Raw genomic sequence first — 26,691 nt, 5'->3', positions numbered from 1 at the left:
TAAAGTAAATATCATATAAGTTGCAAGTGTGAAGTATTATCTGCAGGCCTTCTTTTATAACACATTTGTCCTGAAGACTCTTGAACTATTGGTAAGTGCTATTACGATTTTCACTGAGTCAAAATAAACATAAAAGATCTAAAACAACCTCAGCATTTACCACTAAGTGAGTAGCAAACATTTTCCAGTAAGCTTCTGCCTACATTTAAAAATAAAATAAGTGTTGGCTGCGCTTCCAGGCAAGAAACAACACAGAAAGCTGTTTCAACATCCAGAGTGAACTAGCAACAGACCAACTTACTGAAACTCACCTGGGACTTGACTGGCAAAGTAAAGCCAGTGAAAAACAGGTTTGGGGATTTGCTTCCGAACAGATACTACAGAGCAACCTCAGCTGAAACACAAGTAACACATGCAGGATTCTATACATACGGTAAATGTCAAATTTATAAGGAGCAAGCAGATCTGGTACTGTAAAATAGATGCATGAAAGGTTTTTGAAATTACTGGAAAATTGAGAGCACTGCTCATATTAAGTATTAACTTAGTCAACAGAATGGTCATGAACATATGTCCATTAACATAAAGAAGCCCAAACAGTTTCACAAGTACCTGAGCTCAGCTTAGTCACGTCTTAGCTGCAAATACTAAGGGGTTATTAGGAGCAGAATTCTTCCAAAAATGTGTGCAGTGGATCTACACAGCAAAAAAAATTATGCTTAGATATTTCATTCATTCAGTAAAAAACAAAAATGAAACCAGGGAAACAGGCTCATATACAATAGGAATTAAACACAGGCTTGATGAAGATATGTTATGGAAAAGAGAGAAACTAAATGATATAAAAGTTATTACGAAAATGAGATTATTTGCAATATTTCATAAGTGTATCTGAGAACTGACGCTCTAGCATCTTTGAAAAAGGCAGGCAGAGAGTTAACAACATGAAATATCTTTTGGATTTAAGTGTAATGGTATAATAAGTCTCAGAGCAAGAAGGTCATGCTAATTCTTTTGTTACATATTGCAGTCCTTAACATTGAATTGATACATTTTCTTGAAGCATTTCTTATAAGGCAGATTACAGGTGGATACCTGAAATCTATGACCATCAAGTACTGGTATATCTTATAGAACAAGATTAAGATTTTACTATTCCAACGTCTCCCACGCCACCTTTTCCAGGAGTTCCAGTAGCACTGACAGCTAGCAGAGGAAAACAAGGAACAAGGTGGGTTTCAGCTAACGTTTCTGAATCATGAAACCACTGTTAAGGTCCTGAGACACTGCAGGTATATGCAGCAATTGTCATAAATTAGAGTAATGATTTGCTACGCTGAAGTAAAGCAACTGAAATATGGTAATAGTTACCTTCTGCTGAAACTGCTGATGAATAAAAAGAAGAAAGTAGGCCCAAAGGCTAGGGACTGCAGTGCATTAAAACGATGCAGCAAGATTCACTAGGCTGCATTTGTCAAAGCACTTGAAACAAACTGAATTTAGTCAGGTAAACTAAATTCCTCAAGCAAGTTAGCATCTATTTTTTGAAACTCTCTTAATGCTAAGTATAGGGAGACAAATGCACACACAAGTCAGTTACTGAAAACTAACCATTTACTCCTTCTCTCAATATTAATTACTAACCATTAAAGCACGATTGTACTGATGACAAAGAAGCAGTTACTTACCTTTTAATTACAGTTTGCATTCATGTTAGAAAACAGAAAAAAAGTAACTTTGAACTTCTAAAGTTCCTCTGTACATATGCGACAATAAAAAAAAAAAAAAAAGGATATTTTCCTGGAGTTTCAACACCCACTCTGTAGTCCACATAACTTTGATATGGATGGAAGTTGAAAATAAAAACGAGACCTGCCCTCTCAAATGCAATGACCTTATTGGATTCATGCTTTTCACTCACAAAGGCCTAGGAAGAAAGTTTTTCCAACACTATAAAATAATATCTCATTTCTAATTAATTTGACAAAAGTAAGAAAATACACTGCTATTATACCTCGTTTCAAGTTAAAACAGACTATTAAAAATTCAAGCTACATAGATACTGGAGTTAACATACAAACTAAAGATCTCTTGTATTTAAGTAATAAAAAAATTCTGATCACTAAACTACAGCTTTAAATTTTAGAGCGGAACGTCAAATTAAAAAGTCAGAAGTGAGCTAGAGATACAGCACTTGCAAAATTCTCAGTAATCAGCGATTAGTAACACGTGGTCATTGTATCACACTTTTCTTTCGCAAAAAATGGTGTCCTTTCACCAAACCAAATTTTCAATATATTTCTTATGGGGATCAGCATCACTCCTACTGTTAGGAATACAGAAAATAAAACCCTGGATGGGTGTTTTTTTTTTTTTTTTTTTTTTTTAATTGATGTGTGAGAAATAGCTTCAATAAAGCACATTAAACATTTATTATTTGCAACAAACTGCTGCACATATACTACTTCTATTCTATTTACTAAAGCCATAAATAAATAACTAAGCAATCATTTTAAAGAGTCCTTTAAAGTGAATTATGACTACAGCATCATATAATACTTTGTATGTACAAAAGCTATCAAATGCTTGAAAACATTAAACACTGAGAAACTATAATCATTGATGAGTCACTTTAATAAAAGTATAGTGCAGTATTTGGGTAAAAAGGCAAATACAAAAGTGACAGGTTGAAGATTGGGACACTGTAACATATCCTATATTGTACCAAAAGTGTTTTATCAGTAATAGAGTAATTATTTATACAAAGAAAATTGTCAGAAGAATTTACACTTTCCCCAAAGTAATCCTTGGACTAGACTGCAGACAAAATTTTATAGTCTGCTTGAACCAATCCCGGTTACTAAAAAAAATAGCAAAAATAACAGAAGAAAAGCTTGCTGTGAAGCTAAAAGGATACTATTTTAGATTTTACTATCTGTAGAAGATATTTCAGTGACATATTTTGACAACTTGAAATATATGGTGGTGCATTACACAGTGCATAAGAAAGTGCTGTTTAAAATATCTGCATGCAAATTTTATATTATTGTTATTCTGAACATGTACACTACTGGTGACTAAAAACTTAACATTTATTATTTACAGCTTACCGGGGGAGATGCAAGCCAACCAAATCTTTCCTCCAATTTATTCATATCTCTGTCAAATGCATTTAGGAATCTATAGCGAAGAAGATGATCATCAGCAAGATTAAACTGTCTTCTGGCATAGTGGTAGCTCTCATTATTCCCTTTTCTGGGAAAGTCGAGCCATTCTGGATGCCCAAATTCATTACCTGTATTTAAAAATATTAATCAGGGATCCGTAAGATCACATGCTGAAGAGATATTAAAAACATAAAGATAATATACATTAAAATAGATTTCCTTTCTACAAATTTTAAATTCCACACAATAAATTTTCCTTATGCAATATGCTCCTTTTATTATTAAAATTACTCTCAGAACTTTCATATTCATTAAGAGGTTTGATTGGCCAGTGAAACTGCCAAAGCAAAATATCCATGGCTTCCTATAAAAGTCTAGACCAGGTTTCAACTTCTACATTATCAAGTGATACTTAAAGATTTCTAATTCCCATCCCTTAATCAGGGCAAGAAAAATTCGGTCAACCAGGATATAAATTTTCAAGTCACTATGAAACCTAAACACACCACCTTAACACTATAAACCCACTGTCTGAGAGTGCTGAAGAGAAGTCAGCACTATTATTCACATGGTCAACTTCCATACCCAGAGGCAGAAATCTCCCACTTTATCAACTAAACTTAACAACAATAAAAGACCAGCTGGACCCACCTGGACCACTTTTTTTTGACTGTATATCCTGACTATAAATACTGTCATCACTGTCTCCAGCAAAATAACTACTAAATGAAGATTAAAAAAAACAAAAAGAGAGAGACTTGAAACTGTTCCTCAACTTTCTAGAAACATTCAAGAAGCATCCTGCTTCACTTGCTGCTGATACAAAACTGAAAGGAGCAGCTGATACACCAGAAGGCTGTGCCACCATTCAGAGGGGCCTAGATAAGCTGGCGAGATGGGCAGAGAGGAACTGCATGGAGATCAAAGGCAAGTGCAGAGTCCTGCACCTAGGGAGGAGTAACTGCATGCACCAGTACAAGCTGGGGGTTGATCTGCTGGAAAGCAGCTCTGCAAAGACAGCCCTCGGAGTCCTGGTGGACTGCAGGCTGACCATGAGCCAGCAACGTGCCCTTGTGGCCAGCGTGGCCAATAGTATCCTGGGCTGCATTAGCAAGAGCATTGCCAGCAGGTCAAGGGAGGTGATCCTCCCCCTCTACTCAGTCCTGGTGAGGACGCATCTGCAGTACTGTGTCCACTGCTGCGCTCCCCAATAAAGAGAGACATGGAGCTACTGAAGCGAGTCCAGCAGAGGGCTAAGATGATTAGGGGTCTGGAGTATTTCTCCTATGAGAAAAGGCTGAGAGAGCTGGGACTGTTCAGCCTGGAGAAGAGAAGGCTGAGAGGGGATCTTAATGCGTGTAAGTATCTGAAAGGAGGGTATAGAGAGGATGGGGCCAGACTCTTCTTCAGTGGTGCCCAGCAACAGGATGAGAGGCAACAGCCACAAACTGAAACACAGAAAGCTCTGTCTGAACGTGAGAAAAAACTTTACTGTGAGGGTAACAGAGCACTAGAACCAGGTTGCCCAAATTGGTTGTGGAGTCTCCTTCCTTGGAGATATGCAAAAGCCATCTGGACACAATCGTTGGAAACATGCTCTACATCCCTCTCCCCCCCAGCCCCACTGTAACAGGGTGGTTAGACTAGATGATCTCCAGAGGTGCCTTCCAACCTCAACCATTCTGTAATCCTTGTTCAAGCAGTGTACTAGACTATACACAATAAAACACAATGTGTAATGATGGATTCAGTCTTTGATACCAAAAACAAGTGGCTTAGGGGGCTTTAAGAGAACGCAGGTTGCTTCAGCCACCTCATCCTTGCAAGGGGAGGGGCCCCTTTCCCAAACTTAACATTTAGCGCCAGAGGCACCAACAGGGATGCTTTTCAGGCTGGCATAAAACACATTCCAGCTCTGGGTTCCTTTATAGGCCAGGTATTCAGGTCCCTTTGGACGCCTGCAAACACCACTTCATTTCAATTTGTTTTTCTATAGCAGTAGTGCTTCATAAGTCTGCTGTTTTCATCCTGACTAGCTAGCCAACAACAAGTACTGAATAGATTTCACTTTATACAAGGAATAGGTTTAGTCAGACCTAAATCAGACAATTAAAAAAATAGAGATAAAAGATTCAAGTTAATCAAATATGAAAATTTTTCTCTTACCTAGAATTTCCAAAAACAAATCTCAGGTGTTGAAGCTGGAGATTCATAGCAACACCTCATTCCTCTTGTGACTCAGCATTTTGAATAATTTTCTTGTATTCAGAATTTACTTATTTTATAAAACCCTTCCTTCCTTCTCTAGTAGAGTTTGATACAAACTCAAATAAACTTAATGGCTCTACCTCATGCAATTACCTGCTGCCTAGCAGCCTCTCAGTAAGTTTGGACTGTTCATCTTACACAGGATTAAAAGACATTAAGTACTTTAAAAGTTAAACACATTCTTGATAGAGTCTATGATATCTGATGCACCACAAACATTTCAGCGAGATTACACAGACTACGTTCTCACTGTAAAATGGAGATGATGAGTGGGGTGCCTGGAAATGTCTGAGAAATAATATGATCAAGTTTAAGAGCATTTCTGTATTAGAAAGACTTTATCAATGTTTCTGTAAGCAGTTACTCAAGTTTTGGCAATAAACCGTAGTTTTGTGGGCAGGTGAAGGACAGAGAGAGGGAGAGAATGAAGGTGGTGTTTCCTGGACAGAGAGCCTGCGTGTGTAGCCACCACCTGCTATCTCACACAGCCTGTGCTGCCTGGAAGGCCCGGAGGAGATGGTCAGCAGCGACAGCTATGAATGTAGATTTTCAAAGTGGTTTTTGTGTATTTCCATGTTTCACAGGAACAAAGAAATGAACAAAGAACAAAAGATAAAGGCTGCAGTTATATTTAGGAGAATCCTTTACAATGGTATCCGTTTTGTAAACGAACTGTCAAGTTGTAAATTAAATTTCATGTTCAGAAGCTAAACCACTAAATTTCACATTCAGTTCAAAACCACAGACAAACATAAAAGAATCAGAATCACAGCATTGAAAATGACTTTGAAAATGACCTTGGAATAATACTGGACTGAGCTCTTAAAGTGTGCTAACAAGATGGTAAAGAAAATGAGGAAAGATATTACTACAGAACAGAAACTCTATCTAACCAAATTCAATATTCTCTTAAGATCTGGACCAGGCATTATCTTCTTTTGTGATCTGCACAGTATTGAAAAAGACAGACTACAGGAGATAGCTCAAAGATAGCAAAAAACACTGCAAGTTGAAGATAGTATGTATCCTGAAAAGACAGCCAAGGAAATCATATCTATTTATTCAAGAAAAATATAAAAGTGGAGGAAATAAGCAATAGAAGACAGTGAATAAATTAGACTGAAGTAGCACATCATTTCAACAGAGCATTTCACAAGAAGTAAAGCATAACTCCTTTATGTTTATACTGTACACCAACTCTCTTCCATTTGTCTTGCCTGTTTTCCCACCACAGTAGCTAGTGTTGTTTGAATGCTCTTTTTTAATAAAAATGCAGCAGAAATGCAAAAAAAGTTAATAAAGGTTATTAAGAAAAAAAGGAATTTAACATCATGCAGCAACTGGATAAAAGATTGAATTACTTGCTGATGTCAGAAAAGCATATTCAAGTTCTAAGCACTTACAGCTTACATTTTAAAGTCTGTTTTTTTTCTGTGGGCACCTTCTGGGCAATGTATCAGCAACCCATTTATATTTGCAATGTTAAAAGTGAGAGGGGGCATTTAAGAAATAAATAAAAGTTCCTAAATTAACAGAACAAATTCTAGTAAGCTTTTTACTTCTGGTCTTAAGACATAGCACAGGGAAAGGGAAAAAAACATTTAGGATGCGAGCAGGCCTTCAGATGGACTGCAAAGAGCACTTTGGCACTTGAGAGGCATCAAGGCTATGTATCCTTTAACAGGAAATACACGTCTCGCACTGCATCTTACCCAACACTCACTGGCCTATGCTACTTTATAAAATAAATGTAAAATCACTGTTTTTTCTTAGTTTAACTTTAAAATGAATGAGGAGGAGGTAGGAAAGAGGAGGTGACTATGACACTATGACGCTTACTTGTGGAATAATTAACAGCATCTGTAAAGTAAGTGCTATCCTCTCCCCCATGTTTCACTTCTCATTTCTGACAGGAATCAGCAACATTCACTTCTGGATAATTGAGAAAACATCTAAGCACAGACGTTCTACTGGGATTTCTTTTCCTGTAATTAATTTGCTGTTGGATGTAAAGGTCCAAACTACAGATTGACAAGAAGCCAGCTGGTACAAGTGATGCAAATCAAGACAATGGAACTAATGCGGGGGAGGCAGAGAACAAAGCTGAAATTAACTAAAATTTTGATTAGAGAAACAAAACAAAGACAAACCACTGAAGTGCAATGCATACTGATTTTATCTAGGAATTAATTCAAGTTTGCTATTTCCCACGTTATGCATATTGCACACCTTTACCGTGCACAAGATTTCAAGATCACAATTCTGACAAACTAATTAACACCTTATTTACTATAATGAAAATTTACACAACTATTGTTTATAACAATAGAAATACATTTACACCACAAGAAGTACTTATGCAGCTGATGATTATTTTGCAGCTGAGCCCCTCAGGTTATTACAGTATTGTTGATCTCTCTTTTTGAGACATCTTTGCTAGCAATTCTCTCTCAAAGAATCAGGCTAAACAAAACACTGAAGGCAGTTTTAAAAGATGCAAGCAGCTAAGAGATGCTAACTTTTTTGGATTTTGTTTTCTGTGTTTTTTTTTAATTAAAGACATATGACATTAAATATTTTAAGAACAAAGTAGGCAAGTAATTTATTTGATATGTCCAAGAAAAGTAGGAAGTTTAGGTGTTTAAGGTTGACAAATATATAAAGGATCTAAAATACTATAAAACTTTATTTAAAGCAGATGGGCTGAAGACTGGGCACACTGAGACAGATTTTCGACTTGTTCACGTTAACATGTTTCCATTAAAGTAAGTGGAGTTAGACTAATTTACACAAGCCAGATAATCAGCCCATTCAGGAGTCATAACTGATTTGAATTTAATTTCACTGCCACTGTGAACAACAATGATAATGTAACTATCTGCAGAATAAAATACTGCTTTGCTTTCTTTTCTAAATACAACCAATGTAAATCAGATCTAGATTGTACACCATATTCATCGCTTTTCAAAAAATAAACATTTCTAAGGATTAATCCTCATTTTTCCTTGTTGTGAAGCTCTGTGAATTTGTGGTGCTGTTACGCTGCAGCAGTTTCCGTTCTGTCATTTTCCAATAACTACACCACGGTAAAAACAGACTTCATGCAACTTAAACATTGTGACATTTCCACTATGCTGTATGCCTAAGTGTATAGTACATACTGTTAGTTAACCACTTTTGAGAGATGCCCTAACACATCAACACTTTTCTTACAAAATTGCAGAGATTAAAACAAAGAAGGAAACCATGACAAGAAACTTTTCAGAAGATTTGGTCAAAGAAGCTCTAATTCCTTCAATGCAGCATTCTGCTGAGAATTGCTTTATACCTCAATTGACAGGTTAATGAATTTTAAAAGTGAATTAAAGAGCAGATAGGAATGGGGGTAGGCCATGTGAAGAGGGCAAAACCTTTTTGCCATAATATCTTAAATAAATGGCAGTTTTCTTGGTAGTTTCAATATGGCCAGAATTTCATCCTCTATTTTTGAAAGAGTGGACAACGAATAATGTTAGTGGAAAAAATGGAAAAATGTAGAGGGAAGGAAAAAAAAAGGCACTTGAATGGTACTTAATACATAGGAAAGTTGTAAAGTTTTTGAAATGATGTAAATCAATAATGAAAGCTTAAATTGTTCAGTAATATTCTGTTCTTGCTATGGAAGCAAAGCTAGTTAGAATTAACTAAATATACATGTTAACAGCACAAAATGAAAAAATTCAAAATGAAAGTTTGGACTGATTCAAAAAACAGTTCATAAGAAAAAAAAATTATCAGCTTGCCTACGGAGTCTGGGGATTCACCAGAAACTTAATTACACTACAAAGAGGATGAGAATAGATGTCAAAACTGACAATCAGCAAAGCTATCTGGGAGCACAACTTGGTGCAAGAATGTGCTAAACAACACTGTCAGATATTTTTGCAAACTCCTCCATACTAGCTGACTCTAAAAAAAGCTGTTAAATTTCTCATGTATTTGAAGCGGAAAACTTCTGAAACATCCCAAGTGACAGATGTCACGACTCATGAATATATAAATATTCATGAAGCAATAGATATTCAGAGACACCAACAGAGAACATTTCTACTATTTAAAGTGTTATAACACCCTCAGAGAGCAGAAAAAAGATACCCTTATATGTTTATTAACAAATGTTAACACAGCACTGTCTTTACACAGTTCTACACAGCTATTTCAAACAGAAACAAACAGAGAGAAAAACACATGATTCTTGTCCCAGAGAACTGAAAAACTGCAATTTTATTACAGTGATGATAGGGGGGAAAAAACTAGCATTTTGGGAAAGGAGGAGCATGATGAAGACCATTGAACAGAAAAAAGAAAGCATTCAGGACAAATTTAAGAGTAAAAGTCAACGGACGAAACAGAACAAGGTGGATTTTGAGGAACTGTTGGGGATTGTGAGAAGTCATTTGAAGGCAAAACACGTTATGAAAAACAGGTAACAGGACGGAGAAGCGGGCAGTAGTGAAAGACAAACAGCATCAGAATGGTAATGCTTAAATTCATGCTAATATTTGGGGCGGCAGGGGGACAACAGGGAAGTAACAAAGTATGTTTGAATATGCGAGAAGTCATGACTGAAAAAGAAGATATTTTAATAATTTTCATTGCAAGGTTAAATTCCTTTGCATATGCACACGTGCACACACACACAACCCTCATTCCCATTAGTCTGGCTGCAGATGCCAAAGACTAGCTGTATAATCCTCAAAAAGGAAAAAAGTTACAGAGAACATCAGCTTATCTCCAGACACTACTCAAACGCATACAAGAGTCCACTCTGCAACTGGCTTATCCTCTATGCTGGGAAAACAGCTCCCCTCTTGTATATACATCATTACCTGCACTACATCTATTTCTATCCACAAAACACATATACTTCACACACAGAACTGATGCAACAAGGAAACAAAAAAGCAGATAGGTCATGGGTTAGGAATTCTTTCCACTGTCCACAAATCAGGCCAGTCATTCTTAAGCCAAAGAACAAAGAAGAAATAAACACTTCTGCTTTCTTGAAACAGCAAGACTCAGGCATCAGAGAATGCTCCTCGTTGCAACTGTGAACCTCTTTTATCCAGTGTCTTCAAAGGAGTATATTCCTGAGATTCCTCCTAGAGTCATGTATCACTGCTCTGAGCTTGCTTAGCTTCCTGCTCAGTCTGTGAGCTGCTTCCTCTCTCCATACGCATGCCATTCAACCCTGTCACGCTGAAAATGCATTTATACACTAAAAAATATCTGGCTTAAACCTATCTTCTGAAGACCTTCACAGTTTTGCACAGCTGTCATTTGCCATCATTTTCAGTGGAGCCAGGCATTTACTAAAGATATTTTCAAAAACAGAATTTTGGGGTTATTGTAAAATGCCTTTGAAAAGGCTTTGGCCTTAGCTACACCACCTTTTCCTCAAAAGGATGAAACACACCAAGCAGCAAATACAGCAGCTGGAGCAGGTAGTACCTGGGCACTGTGGCATGCCAAGGTGCTGTTCTTAAAGAGGCCATCAGAGCCTTAAATCTGATATCCTCAATCTTAATTCTGTGGCTGTCAGTATTAGACTCCCCTGATTTAAAAAACAGTCAAAAGCATCTGTAGCTCACATACTGGATATGTTTCAATGTAATTAAGGCAACTGATTTACTTGTATTCTGAATTATATATTAGTGATTTGTGAATCACGAAGGTACAAAAATTATTTTGTTTGCAGGACTTGGTACGTTTTCAAACAAAGCAAGCTAGTATTATAATGTCTTACCGCTGTGAGCTTATGTATACTATATAAATGTATATTTTTATATATGCATATATATAATTAAATGGTCTGTTTGTTTCTAAATAGAATTCTATACAATAGATACTAGACATATTTAGGATTTCAGCTAACTCAAGCCATACCTTAGATATGTAAGCACATTCTCTTGGAAATTAGTTGAAGAGACGTATGTAAAACAAACAGGTAAAAAAAAAAAAAATCAAGCAGAAAACCAGCTACAGAGCTATGCGTATAACATGCATAAACCAGCCCTATATCGAAATGTCTCTAGTCTGTGACATTCTCCCTACAAATGATTCCCCTGCATTGGCAACCATGCCATCTGTGTGTTTTTCAGTACTGCACTTACCAACACATTGGATATGCTACCCAATTACTAGCCCATCATCTTTCGGGGGGTGGGGGTAATATGCAGTAGTACTTCATATTGACAGAGGATTGTTTTTGTTTTCAAACACATGATTTATAGGACATGAGGACAGCCAAGCTGAAAACACAGCTAGCACATCTAACAAAAGGTAACAATGTTGACTTAGTCCTTACTAACGGAGCTTTTTTTCGTATTTTTCTGACCGTGTTTCATTGATACAGATTCCTACAGAGACCTGCTTGACTTAGCAAGTTACCTTGGAGTCAAAGAAGCCTATTTGTGAGCCTGGTCCTTCACAGTTCTTTCAGATATCCTATAGCACATGACTACAGAACACACTGAGATATGGAGAGAAAAAAAAAAAAATTGTGTGCAGAGTCCCTGAAGAAAGAATGAATCTGACATATTTGTGAGAGCACGCCTTGATGAGCAGATGCACTGGTATCTGACTGGCATATGAACTTTCTGTGCTTAAATAACCCAGGTGTGCTGCACTTATAATCCATCTGAGATCTGATGAATGCATGATTAATTGATCTGTTGTGAGTGAATGCAACTGCTGTATCACTAGTCCTTTTAAAATAATTAGGTGAGGACAAAGTTTAGTCTCTGAGATAAGTTATAAAACTCAAGGGCCTTCTCTCATCCCTTGGGCAAGAGAATGCAAAAAGCAGCATGTAAAAGTAAAATCAATATCCTAATCTCAGAAAGTGTTTTTAAGATGAAAAGGAGTCCAAAATTTTATATAAGCTTATACCACTCCATCATGCAGAAAATCATAATGTTAGCAGAGAATTTCACCACAGTGAAGTATGCAGAACAGTAAAATGAATCCAAATAAGTCACACATGTCACTTAGTAATAAACTTTTTAAATTAAAACCCTTGCAGGTTCCTAACTCACCTAATGTAACGTTGTGGCAACATATACCACGTAAAAGAAGTTTTTGAATATAACCACATCTTTTAATTATGTTCTGTTTAGAAAATACAGACCAGGAAGACACAGGCATTCTATTTTCAAAGTGTTCATTAGAGTATTTTAATTGGTTTGGTAACAACTTACAAACCCCTTCTGTCTTACTATTATGGAGTCCAACATATTGCATGGTGTGCTTGGCTAGTGACTGTAAACCCATTGCTATAAAGAAAGGCAAACATTATGACCCAGCATCACGTATTATCAACCTTTCAGAGCACTGAAAGCCTTTCAAAAAGGAAAAGGGCTGCCTGCACTTTTAAGTCAGGTTTCTTTTACAGATTTCTCTTAAAATAATTCATTTCAAGAAACAGACTTGCCTCAGTGAGCCGATAAAAAAAGTGCAGCCCTGGCAAAATCTAGCATACCTACTGTTCAGCACAGTGTATTCTCTTTCTACAACTACTCACTTTCACTGCTTAGCAGGAAGACATTTAAATTTTTATTGTATTTCTACCTCTCAGCAAAAGACTGTACGAGTCCAATGCTAAATAATCGTGCATTGAGGATTTGAAGTTAGATCACACTTTTTTCTTTTCATACACAGCAGATGAAAATAAATGGCAACTACTGACACAAAGAAGATTGGCCAACAATCCCTTTTGCCTCAGGGCTACTGCTGTGGTATGAAATATTAGCCATCTGCAGAACACAAACATGCTGAGGAAAATATAAATAAAGGATCCATATTTTGAGAATCATAATTTCGGTAACAGTTTAAAACAACCCTGAGGTAGGAAGTGCCAGTTGATCAGTCTACTTTTCTGTATAGTTATCAAAGTAAACACGATACATGAGATAACAAGATTCAGGAAAATAAGAAAACAGAATTGTATGTGCAAACAAATGACTCAAAGTATGGGCAACAAATAAAACAGAATACCTCACACTGCCATTTTCAAATGCCCATACTAAACTTGTTTCAGGTAATGATATGCTGAATGAGCTGTAAAAGGGTCCAACATATATTACAGCTATATATATTTGAGTTTAAAAGCTGAGTGCTAGTTTGTCACTGAAGTTACTTAAATCAAGAGCAGAGTTTGAAGAAGGAAAAAAGCAGAGATGAATGAGACCAACAGCAACTAGAAGACCACGTTAATAAAAGGGAGAAGATCTTGCATCAGGAGTGGCAGAAGCCCTTCCTGAGCTTAGAGCTAGCTGGGATTGGACCACCCTGCCACTCACAGAGATCAAGAAGCACAAATGCAGTTGAAGCTCTGAGCCAACAGTTGCTGCCTCTTACAGCTTTAAGGTGTCGCTTATCAGCTGTCCCATACTATCTTGCATGGGGAGGAGTAACTCCCCATCCAAACTCGTCCATTCCCTTGGACTGCCTGCAGCACTCCACAGAAACCTCTGTTAGCTCTTCAACTGTAGCTGCTGATCCAGAAAAGCTGCAGCATGATGCTGAAAAAAGGTGATGCTGCCCTCTCACACACTGCCAAAGCGGCCCATAGTTCCCATTCAAGCACTGAACAGCACAGTAACTTTGCAGAGGATCTTCGCTTGAGATTGAAGTCTAAGTCCTAACACAAACATTGGTTCATTGTTCTGTAGCTCTGTTTAAAGACAGGACAAAACCATCAACCCAAAACCTCAGCACATTATGGTATAATGCATTACTTGGCATTTCCATTCGGACCAGCCCAGTTTTCTGGTTTCTAGAAATATTAAAAAAATAAAATAATAAAAAAGGTAAAATCTAGAAACCAGTAATCTAATAGTTTATGTTAAACATTGCAGTTTGAAAAACCTTTAACAGTTCAGATAGGGAGACTCAATCAGATAACAAATCAGTAGTTAAAGAAGAATGACACTAACTGAAGTCAAAATTGACTATTTTGCTAGGAAAATACAAATCTGCCAAAATCCCCTTGCAGATGTGTGAATATTTTGAGTAATCTGAGAAGGAAAGGGAGAAGCAAAAAGGGAAACCTCAAGGGTTTCAAATTCTCATTCGCACTATGCAAAATTAAATGTTGCATTTACATTCTGATTTTCTTTATACTTACTACTAAATAAATATATGAAAACATAGTACTATAAACAGTTTAAATTCTATCAAATGGAAATAACTTCGGGATTTTTCATTTCACAAAAATCTGATTTTCCATTCCAATTTGGAAAGAAAACAAGCTTTGAAATATACTGGTATTCTAAAGAATGAAACCGTTGCTTTTCAGAGTGCATTTCAAAAGCAGTATCTTCACCAGTGATTCACAAATATAAACATATAAACATAATTACTGCATATATCAGGAGAACTTCCCCCATCAATTCATCTACCCTGTGTATTAATTGAGTCATCTTTCCCTTTTAACTTGTTCACTGTTATCTTTAGTTTGGTTTGTGAGATATTTTGTTTCTGAAATACACTTACATAAGAAACGAAAGGTGACCAGTTTATTCAAGATTATAAGCAGACATGAAACCATTTTTTCAAAGTGATGATTATTAGTTTTAGGATATTTCCAAAATACTAGCAAAATAATTGTATGGTGACAACAATCTGTGGCAAGAGCTCTATTTATTACAGTCAATCATAACCAAGATGTATAAGATGAGATTATCTGCAGTGGGTTTTGTCTGTTTTTTTGCTATATGGAAAAGGATATCAAAGCCTACAAGTCTGGTTTTCTGATAAGAACAGTTAGACATCAGTAGCCTGGGTCTCTGTACTTAAACATTTTACAAAAGAGGCAGGCTTAAAATAAATAAATAAATAAATGAAAAAGAAAAAATCACATCTGCCTATTGATAGACTGAACTACTTACAAGTAGTGCTACCTCTCAGTCAGTGTACTGAACTGACTAAAGAGCTAACTGTTCTGTGACAGAATAGACAGGTCATTTCACTCTACACCATACCTTACCTGTCTATAAGTAGAAACTACTGATGAAAACATGCAAAAGGTATGCATTAATGTGCAGAAATCTCTGATGATACAGAAATATAAGGGGACCTGCCCAAAGCAGCAGTTGTCCTGGTATTCTCTCTCCCTCTCACCAGAATGAGGACCAAATCTTGCACAATTTTCAAAAAGTGATTCTGAACATCCAGTTGCAAGATACAGTGCGTCTGTCAGATAGCAAGTGACTACATCTGCATGGTGTTCCAAGTCAAAATTCAGTTACAATCCCTCAAGAGGTACTGCCTCCACAAAAATACTTAGTCTTGAAACATTCACTAAATCAGCTCCTAATATTTAGGATAGATTTGTAGTTACTGCACATGAACATGCACATGCACACAAGTTTTTTAATAGGGATGCAAACATTACCAAATTTGAGTTTAAAGTACCTTGAACTTGATCCTCAAAGTATCTTTAGTCAGACCATACCGCGTAAAAAATGAAACAAAAGTAAAAAAAAAAAAAAAAAAAGATTAACATTAACATAATGCATACATATTATTAAACTTTTATGACTGTTTATAATACCAAAACAGCATAAAGAAAGTCTGTAAGATACTTAAGAATCAGTCCCTAAAGAGTATTCTAATATCAATGTACACTTAATTGATTACATCAGACACAAAGAAATCCTGATGCCATGTTTTTAGACTACGAAAGAAAAACCAAACAGAATGGTTTTGTACAGCATACACTTTATGAAGTGGGTCCCTGTCTCATTGAATGAGGATACTGCTGCCAGAACGTTACCGTTCTCACAGTGCTGTCGTCCTCGGCGGGGAGGAGAGGGAATGCAGCTAATAAGAATGCGACAGCGATAGGAGACCATTATAAGTAACCTGATAAACAGACAGACTAGATTTACAAGTGTAATTTAAAGATAGCCTTGACTCATGTGTACATTTAATCAGTGTCAGCACAACTGAAAAATGGGCAAGAGGAAAAAATACCAGAAAGAAGAAAAGCAATTTAGCAGGTTTAGAGATAGCCCATCAATAGGCAGGCAATAGCTTTAGAGGCTGAAGCAAAACATCACTCCTCAGACAAAAAGGCGACTACACTGTAGAGAATTGGGGCTGATGGCACTTTTGCTACAAATAGCAAGTGATTTATAAAATACCCTCCAAAATTCTGTAAGATTAGAAAACAATTCTCCTGTGAGGCCTTCATCATATTTTGTATGTTTGTACGGGGGTGAGGGGGAAGAAAAAAAATATCTTGTACTATTGAGAGAAAAAGCTTAAAACAGGAAATCACCTGAAGTTAAAAATGGGGGGCAGGGCGAAGAAAAAGAAAATTTAGAGGGAATTCCATCATTGACAAACTACACTGTAACTGAATGTTACCATATTCTTTTTTTTGGGGGGGGGGTGGGGGGGTAGCAGTTGTAGCAGAGGATACACTTTCTGCATGCTACATTAACCTTTTATCTTCTCTTCCCCCTAGTATTTCTGAATAGGTAGTACCTTGAAGAAACAGCTCTAAAAGACATCAGAAGACTCACAGGATGCATTGCCTCAAGTGGCATTATTCCATTCCCCTTCTTTCAGGTAATCATTCTCACTACAGGCAGAAAGACTAGAGAACAGATTTTGGCCATTTGCCTCCCAATAACGTGTCTTTTGATGAAGAGCTTCTAAGAGCTACTTGGAGTGTCATCAGGCAGGGCTTCTGCAAATTTTGTATTTCACCTACTGATGTTCAGGTTTTAGCATAGAAAATTGTTCAAGTAACTAGGAGATCTAAGACCCACTGAATAGCTCCAACATTTCTGATGACTAGCATATTCCATGTGTGATTCCAGACACACACCAGTCCATACACTAAGAAAAGTAGTATGAGGGATATGTATATGAGCTGAGCAGCACGGTGGTGTGCATTGGGTAGGTGCTGGTTTTTTCCAGATCTCACTAAGAAGGGATGTCCACCCAAATCTTTAAGTATGATACGCTGTTTAATCAGAATATTCAAAGATATGAGTGGAATAGAAGATTAGCAATTAAATCCTCTGATGCTGGGAACCCTGAGATGATATAGCATTAGATGGACCTCTCAATCAGGATACGGCACACTGCACAGATCTCACCTGTGGTGAGGTTGCACTGTCTCTGAATACCCTGATTAAACATTATATTAAGTATACTTAAAGATCCAAGTGGATGTTTCTTACTGAGATCCAGAAAGAACCAGCACCTACCTCATGCGCAATACATGGATCCACAAGCAGAAGCAGATGATACTTGCTGGATTACCAGCTACTGAAGACTCTTCTAGTTTTAATTCAGAAAAACCTCAGAGAGATGAAAAAAGGTCTAAAATATTAACTTTTAATAATTAGCTTACTGCATTCACCACACGTCATTTTACACCACCAGCTTTTATGAAGCAAGAAGATTCAATACATGTTATTCTTCACCCAAACCCAGCAGGAAAAGGGGAACCTACGTACTTTGATCTCGTACCTGCATTTATATTGACAGGAAGATGATCTCAGAGTATTTAGTTGGGTTAGTGGCCCAGTGACCAAGGCTGAGCAAGTGACCTACCTCCCAGCGTAGGCACCTATGTTGACCTCTGATTAGCAGCAACAAAACCATATCAAACTAATTTGTCATCCCTAAAAAAAAAAAAACCCACCAAGCTATAGAGCAGAGGTATAAAGTGTAGCTATTCTTGTTAGCCAACAAGAAAGGACAAATACTCTCTGAAATGCTAAGGAAACTCTGCTACTATGCTTGATTTCAGATGGAAGATGCAATTACAATACACAAACTTAACATGATACATAGAATCAGAACTTACACAATTACTGTAATAGTTCTGCGGTTTGATTGCTTACCTCCTTCTTTACAATATATTTGCAGAAAGGTAGATACATGGTAAGACAGAGAAGCATGCTTGCTACATCTCCAACTCACTTCCTGAACTTGAGAAAGGATGAAATAGAATTGCATGATATGAAAAAAAGACTTTTATCCTCTGGAAGGTTTCACTGAGAATTGATCGCATGCTCTTTCTTAGCCGCCCAGCTGTGCAGGTGGGAGAAGGAGCTCACAATGCTGCCCGTTCTGAAATGTGGCAATTTGAGAAGGGTCGACTCAGAACAAATATCTTCGCATATCAGAAAGCTAACCTTTCTCTAGATTAATTCTTAAGGAAAGAAAAGAGATCATGATGCAAGATTGATTACCTATCTTCACATTCACACATTAAGTTGTGTTTTTTCAAACAACTTTGTGAAAAGGGAGCTGGGAAACAGGTAAATGAATAGCCTGACACTAACCATGACAGACCCAAAGTTGCCAAAAATACAAAAAAGGAAGATTTGCCCAGAGTCATCGCTGTCTTCACCCCATTATCGTGTGCCTCCATTTGTTTTCAGATCACAGCTATTCTGTTTTTGAAATTCTACAATTTACTATGTACACAGATGCAAATTTGGCAGTACTAAGCTTAGACTTGAAGCACATTCAACTTAACACTAAGACTTGATTTGGCTGAGAGCATAGCAAAACCAGGAACTTTTCAGGAAATACTCAACTAATCATTTTATATTTTTCCTTGTGATACCAAATTAATTGATACAAACATACATTGACAAATGAGACTTAGAGGAGAAAATCTCTGTGTTACATTTTGGCTGCTTAAAACACATTTTTTTTCCAATTTTGGAAATAATTACTCTTGAATTATAAAGACAAACTGTATAAAATCATATGAGCAAACTCATTTAAGTAGACACCTCCATATTTTTAAAAGTTTTTTTTTTAAAACCAGAATAATACTTTAATCAGGCACTGCTCTTTTTTGTGCCCTCAAGTTTAGCATCATTGTTAGAATTTATTTTGTATGCATTCATTATGATTCTGAATTATTTTCAAAAATAGTACTTCACTTTACTGAAATCTGTATGTGTGTGAAGTACAATACCTCATGCTGCCATTGCATTGTACACAAACAATTAATGCAGCTTTCTTAGGTTCAAAGTGTATTACAACTGTTAGAGGGAAGCATATAATACTTTTTGTGCTTTTAAGACAAAGATTCTTTGGTTCAAAGAAAAAAGTAAACTTTGATTTCAGAAAAAAGAGCTTGCTTCAATGTCAGAAAAGTGTTGTATTACAACTGTTTGAGAAAAGCCAAATATTTTGAAACGCTAAGATGAATCCTCCTCTCCCCCTCCAGCAATATTATGTAGAAATTCAAGGTGACAAAAAGAAACCACAAAACAGACAGGAAACCATTACAGATTATTTGCATAAAGAAATTTGAATTGGATATACAAAATATTTTTCATCAATGCTTTTCATATTTCTTTTTTAATTCAAAAATAGAAGTACTTAGGTGGTAATTGCTTTACATGGATCTTTTCTTTAAAAAAGCAAAAACAATCCTTGGGAACACATAAAATTACATATTTATCTGCAAAAATGTATTTACCAATATCATTACTCATTCTCTTTTGTTGTAATTCATCCTTTTACACAGCCATATGATGCTGCTAGCTTAATTCATTATTTGTTTTTCTTATTTAGATCTTAATGGGAAATTTTTATTGTCAGAAAGCAACATATCCACTGAAAACCTGATACTGCATACTAATGCCAGGAGGAAGGAATAGGGAGAGACAGAACTATAACAATACAAGACCAGCAAAGGCTTCTTACATCACTGAGCCTAGCCACTTGGTATCTCAGATAAAGTTCACATCACACACTTATGAACTGGAAGATGGGGCGGAGGGAAGGAAAACTTACATAAAAGAAAGATGTAGTATAAGTTCTAAATCAAAGATATTTGCTACAGCTTTCTACAGGCATTTTGCAATACGCAACAGGAATAACTCCTGTAGAAACACTTCTATTTCATTCTAGCAGAAACCTCCTGTAGAAACACTTCTATTTCATTCTAGCAGAAACATTTCTGCATCTACTATTAGACACCAAGGAGTAGAACCCTTCACACACACTTCACACTTTTCCGTCTTCTGTTCGAGAGTGTCTGGTCTCCAAAAGTATTTTCAAAGTATTCATATAACACAGAAAACACCATGAATCAAAAAATTTTTTCAAGGTACTGTAATACAGAGATAGCCCCTTTATTAAGATCAATTTTATTTGTTTCTATATGCCACCTTTCTTCCTGCATTGAAGTTTTCTGAGACAAAGCAATGGATTTAACCATGCATTCCTAGGTACAATGCACAAATATAGCCTTTCGCTAAGGAGACAGAAAGAATTACAGATACAGTCCTACTGGCCTACAAATATAAATACAACCAGTACATCTGTGAAAGGGAATTTATGAAGTTTTTCAGAAAACTTCAAGAGCATCTAAGTTAAACACAAGAGAATAAAGATCATTTAAAATTAATAGACTCTCCCCTTCATCATTTAAAATTAAGAGACTACCCCCCATAAGCAGGAAGACAGGATATCAACTAATAACTTATTAGACTTCCAAGACTAGTTACAGTCAGCACCATAACAAAAGTACAACATCATGGATTTTTTGCAACTAGAACAGCAAATATTTCAGATATTATAGAGGTCTGCAGAAACAAGGCAAGCTCCCTTTGGATCTACTGAAATTAATGTCATTATTCCAGTATATTTATCAACCTGTGGGCTTTCAATAGTCATATTAAAGCTTCTGACATAAAAAGGCATATGAAATAACTTCTAAAATTTAGGATTAAAACACGAATTTAGGATTAAATCACGAAGGAAAGCAGTCTTGCAGATAGAGCTAGAAATAAAACAGAACTTAAAAATTAAAACACACTTCAATTGAAATGATTGGTTTGGCTAAATTTCCAGTTCCTCCTTGGTGAAGCTTCCACAGACAGGAATAAAATTACCCCAAACAGCACCACATTCATGTACTTCATGCCATTCTAGATCATCTTTACTTCTCTGAAATCACTGTTATAGTATAAGATGCTTGCTAGTATGACATGTAGTAAGGTAAGAGTGCATTTAAGGCATGCATCAGGCTAAAGCAAATTCAGAAACAAGGTGAGCTAGTATTTCAAATGCACAATTACTATATAGAATACTTTTGGTACTACTTGCTGGACATATTTTTCCTTTTCTAAGAGAAAAAATATTGAAGCTAGATCAGATTTAAAAGAGAAAGCCACAAGGTGCCTAAATACAACTAAATAGAACACAAAGAACATAAATCATGATAAAACCAATGGATACTTTAAAAAAAAAAAAAGACTATGCATTTATACAATTTTTTTACATCTATAAATACCTAGTACTCTCGCTGTACTAGCTCAGTTGAAAGAAGAAGAAAAAAAAGAAGAATCATGGAAGTCCATCCCTGTCCAAACTTCTGCACTTTTCCTTCAGGCATTATGTACTATTCTTCACTTTCTAAGATGCTGGCAGCTACTATAAACCAAAATAAATAACCAATCACAAAAATAAACAAACAAGAACAAAAGCACAGCATGAACCAAGTGGTCTTTTTTTGGTCATACACGCATACTCACCCTTCGCTAGAAAAGATGTGCACAAGAAAACCTATGCAAAAGTGTACACTATGGAAAAAAATAAAAAAGGTGTTTTTACTTCAGAGTACATATCAAATAGTGAAAAGTGCATGACAGTTCTAATGTTTGCACTTCTCACAAATTTAAGGAATACAAGGTAAAAGGTGGAAGGCATGCTGCTGATTCAGCACTACATTCTAGAGCAGGTTAATGCCATCTTCCTTCAGATTTCCTTTTTTCGTATTGATAACTCGAAATAAGAATATACTTTTCTTCATTGAGAGGACAAAGCTTGTGAGCTCAGGCTGCCCAGAGATTTGACCTCTAACATATTTATCAAGGAGATCCAAGCCTTCCTGCAGTACCTGGTAATAGAAATCAGCTTGATATAAGAACTGATGAGCATAAGGGAGCTGTTTCATAGTCTATGAACTGACTCATAAATCAGGAGTGGATTACTTTTAAACAAGTAATATCTCTCAAAAATGCCATTTAAGAAGCTATTCAGTGTGATTCCTTGATTGAGGGATTTGCTCTGAATTTCAAGTAAAGATCTTAATAAATATCCGAAATGAGGACCACAGATTCTGGGTTTCTAGTTGTAAGACTTCACTAGCACTCTTGGTTTTGTAAATTATGTTCTGTTCTCTTTGTGATTTTAGTTGTTGGTTCTCACCCCTTTTACTTAATATGCTTTGAAAATAGTAATATTTTATATGAAACAAAATATTCCAACTGAAAAGGGATTGATTTGCCAAAGTCCAGCAAAATCAATTTTCTCTTCAGCCAAAAGTAACTTCACCTTCTTCCTAAACCTTTCTAGTTTATCCCATTGTAAATTCTTCCTCTTCCTTCTTGAGATAAGTTAATCAAAATCAGCCCTATGTTCATATGTAAGACTAACCTCACATACTTAACTCAAGTAAAACTAAAATACCTCATTTTCATTGTATTTTTCTCATTTCTAGAGCTCTTGCAAATCATTTACCCTTGATCACATACCAACGTATCGTTTTAGCAGAAAAGATAAAAAGTGACTCTCTCGGTTTACTGGAGCCTGCAACACCAGTTCAACATCACGCTGCATTGTGTGCTCTTTCCTCCTCTACATTCTCCTGTTTTTTCTTCTACCTTGCATACATTTCCTCTCTTCAATATCAACAGATTGGCTACTTCCCCATGACCACTGCTATATATAAAAAAAAAAGTTATTTCCATGAAGTCTCTTGATATATGGAAGTGCACCAAGTCTGAGACCGTGCCTTCAGATTTTTTTTATCCCTGAAACTCCACATGATTGTAACAAATTACAACACAAATATATGCCGAATCACAGTATCTAGTCTATGCTTGTAATGATAAATTCTAGTGGCATTTGAAGCCAGCATACTTTTAAATTTCATACTACAGATCTCAAAAGACATCTGAGAAAGATAAGCCAACGTTTATAAAAGACACTTAATATGGTTTTCCTCTGCAGAATTTACCAATTCTTATGAAAAATTGCATAGAAAAACCTCACCCCTTAAAGATCAAAGCAAATTCAACTACAGAGTTCTTTAAATTCATACACTAGTAAGTTTCTGAGCAAGTGTCAGATTGATGGTCTCAGAAAATTAAGACAACGCAGTACAAAGAGCAGATTTGAAGCTAAAAGGGCTTGTGAAAATAAGTTCTTGAACTCAAAGACATCTTTTTTTATTCCAATGTCATCACAGCAAGTGTTATCTCAACACTTTAAACTACATTGATTTGGGGAATTAATGACACTACTGAGATGAACTCATTTCAAATTACCACAACTGCACACATTAAAATCTAAATTGGAATGTATGCCTAAGGATCTATTACTCAGACTTTACTAATACAAGATGTCACCTGCTCAGTCATGTCTCAAAATGACAATTCCCTATGGAATAACGTGTGGAATTAATTCTACTTGGCTACGCATTGCCCTAAACTAGTGTCTGTGAAAGAACAATGCATTGCCAAATGCAATATTGCTGATTAACCGATTCCTACGCACACTGTTATAGCAGCTTGCCATAGTCTCATGTTGCTAAATTACTTGAATGGAATCTAAAGGAAAATGCAGCTTATGTGACCTCTCTCTCTCTTTAAAAGCCAGCCTGCAAAGTATAATCAGTAAGAAATTTTCTGCTCTTTGGTAGACTGTTTTGGGCAAAGCTGATACATTTTTCTTTTGACCAGGCAATTACTGAGTACAGACAGACTGCAATAAGTAGAAGTAAAACACAGCTGGCTACTGTTACTACTTTTCAGCTTCGGGAGTTTCAGAATTAAGTAACTTTTTTTTTTTTTTTTTAAATAAGGATCAAAAGTGTATGAAGTACAATGAATACTATGGAGAGAAAAGACAAAAGTCTTGACACTAACATAGCTGGATGCCTTCTTCAGCAGATCCAATTTCTTTCACAGGGACAGGCTTGGATGAGACACACTTCAAAAGAGATTTACTCCTATAATGAAGAACCATCTTTTCTGATGATTTATGTTCCGTTAGTTCATAAACAACATACTTGCTATTATTTGAATTGATCACACCTACCCTTTGTCACTGCTCATCGATACACAATTCTTCAAACAATGGCCTTGCATGGACTTAGCAACTCTGCTAGGTTTTCAGCAGGTAAACCACTTCCATAGACATCTACTGTCCAGGAAATTATTGGCTTCCTGCACCAAGCATGTCATTAGCAATGCTAATAAACTAGAAAATAAACATTACTCCTATGCTTCGTGACCAAGCAGAAGCTAGTTTCTATAGGAAAACTACATATTATTACATGAATTTATTAAAGAAGGTACAACTGAGAAAAAAAAAAACAAAAAAAGCCTACTCTTTCTCAAAAAGAAAAATATTCTTTTGATTCAAACAGAGATGTAGATATTAGACTGCAGTCTTATCTACAGACAGCTGAAAATAAAATTTTTCTTCCTTTTGCGTTCATGCAGTATCTAACAACCAAGGACCCCACAGTATTAGAAGCAGCAGAACTCTTAGGTGAGCTATACTAAATATAACCAATCTATCATTCTGAATAAATTAACTCATAGACAAACCTTCACATGCACGTTTTTTCTCTGAAGTGGCATTGCGAGCAAAATCCTCACACAAAGACATTTTACAAACTTCATACAGAAGCTTTTCTAGAGCCCTAAAGTGTTAATAAAAAGTTTACAGAATGAATTAAATGAAATTTTCCTTATAACTTTTTTGGACTATTTACAATAACATTTCAAAACACTTCAAGGCTATATGAACAGACCACTTTCAAGGCATTTTATTTTAATCCATCATAACCACAATGCAGAAAGTTTAAGACTATGCTTACTGAATTGCTTACATAATGGATCACTGAGCCGAGAAACATTCCTACATCATCTATATATACACGTATTTAAAAAAAAACAATTTTCAATATATTAGCAAAGTGACAAAAATTATCATACTTGCATATTAACAAGCAAAAATACTTTACAAAAATCTTAATTTTGGAAAACATCTGAAGACCAATTAAAACAGTTCCTCTTGTGTACCTACATGCATTTGCATGCAGATCCCCCCTTAAGTTGTATATGTACTTTTAAGACAGACATTCTGTATAAAAAAAGCAAAGGAATCTGAAAGTGAGGCAAAAGCCAATTGATTTTCAATTCATTTCAATTCAAGCTGAAGAAATTGAAGCTATTAACAAAATATAATTTAGTCAGAACATTCTAGTCCTTCAACATATCTTTACCTATTTTTTTTAATAAAAGACAGCTAAGTAAAGTTAAGCAATGTCAACCATATATAGTGAAGTGGAAGGAGAGATACCCAATGATGAAAGGGCAAAGTAACAGCCGTGCCCTGTAGAGTTAGAAATCCAAAAGATGTAAAAAAAAGCTTTCCATAGCATCATGCCTTTAAGTTATAATTTGTATAATAAATTATAATTTTGAATGTTTGAAGAGAGAAGAGTCTTCAAAAATAAGTTCCAGAAGTTATAATATATGCAGAGCTATTAGTCTGATTGTTCTTCAAAACAACAATAAAATAAAATGATAAAACAATAAAATAAAAACAGTAAAAAATGAAAACAGTCATACAAATAAATGGAACTCTAGCTTCTAATATAACTTCAATAGATCTATTTTGCAAGTTCATTTCTTATTCTTCAGCAAGTTACCACATCACATGAACAATCATATCAGTCCAGTCACCATGGACTCACACATGGTGACAAGAAAGATGTTAACAGTCTGAACTGTGAGCTGTAAAAATCATACAAGATGCAAGGTAACAAACGGAGGCTTGAGAACAAAGCTTGAAACATCAGCAGAGGTCTCAACTCAACATCACAACAGCTAAACGATGGTACTGAACATAAAACAAAAAAAGAAAAAAAAATCTCTGCTATTCCCAAACTAACTCAGGCTTAAAAATCAAATCACAGAAAAACAACTATACAACTACTCACCCTTAAAAAGTGTGTATATACATACGTACATCTATTTTATATATATATAACAGAATTGAAATGTCAGAATAGCTTGATTTGCTGCAAATCTACTTAGCTCATAATAAAGGAATATCTGACACCCTGCAGACTTAGGACTTAGATACTTAAACTAAAGAAAAACCACTGCTGCTCTGAAAGAAAAAAAATCGCATAAGATACAAT

The 26,691-nt window shown here is 35.8% G+C and overlaps 1 protein-coding gene across 4 annotated transcripts in view; it reads right to left on the bottom strand.

The window, feature by feature from the left end:
* GBE1 (1,4-alpha-glucan branching enzyme 1) overlaps window positions 1–26,691 on the bottom strand; it is a 160,445-nt gene that overhangs the window by 26,823 nt on the left and 106,931 nt on the right. For all 4 annotated transcript variants that reach the window (XM_064523189.1, XM_064523195.1, XM_064523202.1 and 1 more), the window contains 2 exons: window positions 3,111–3,295; window positions 1,799–1,927 (listed from right to left, as the gene is read on the bottom strand). In XM_064523189.1, the coding sequence (XP_064379259.1) occupies window positions 1,799–1,927; window positions 3,111–3,295 (314 nt within the window). The remainder of the gene's footprint in view (window positions 1–1,798; window positions 1,928–3,110; window positions 3,296–26,691) is intronic.

This window comes from Dromaius novaehollandiae, chromosome 1, assembly GCF_036370855.1.
Source record: "Dromaius novaehollandiae isolate bDroNov1 chromosome 1, bDroNov1.hap1, whole genome shotgun sequence".
In the NCBI taxonomy this organism is placed as follows: domain Eukaryota; kingdom Metazoa; phylum Chordata; class Aves; order Casuariiformes; family Dromaiidae; genus Dromaius; species Dromaius novaehollandiae.
Note: the sequence above shows the minus strand (reverse complement) of the source record. Positions and strands in the feature narration are given on the sequence as shown.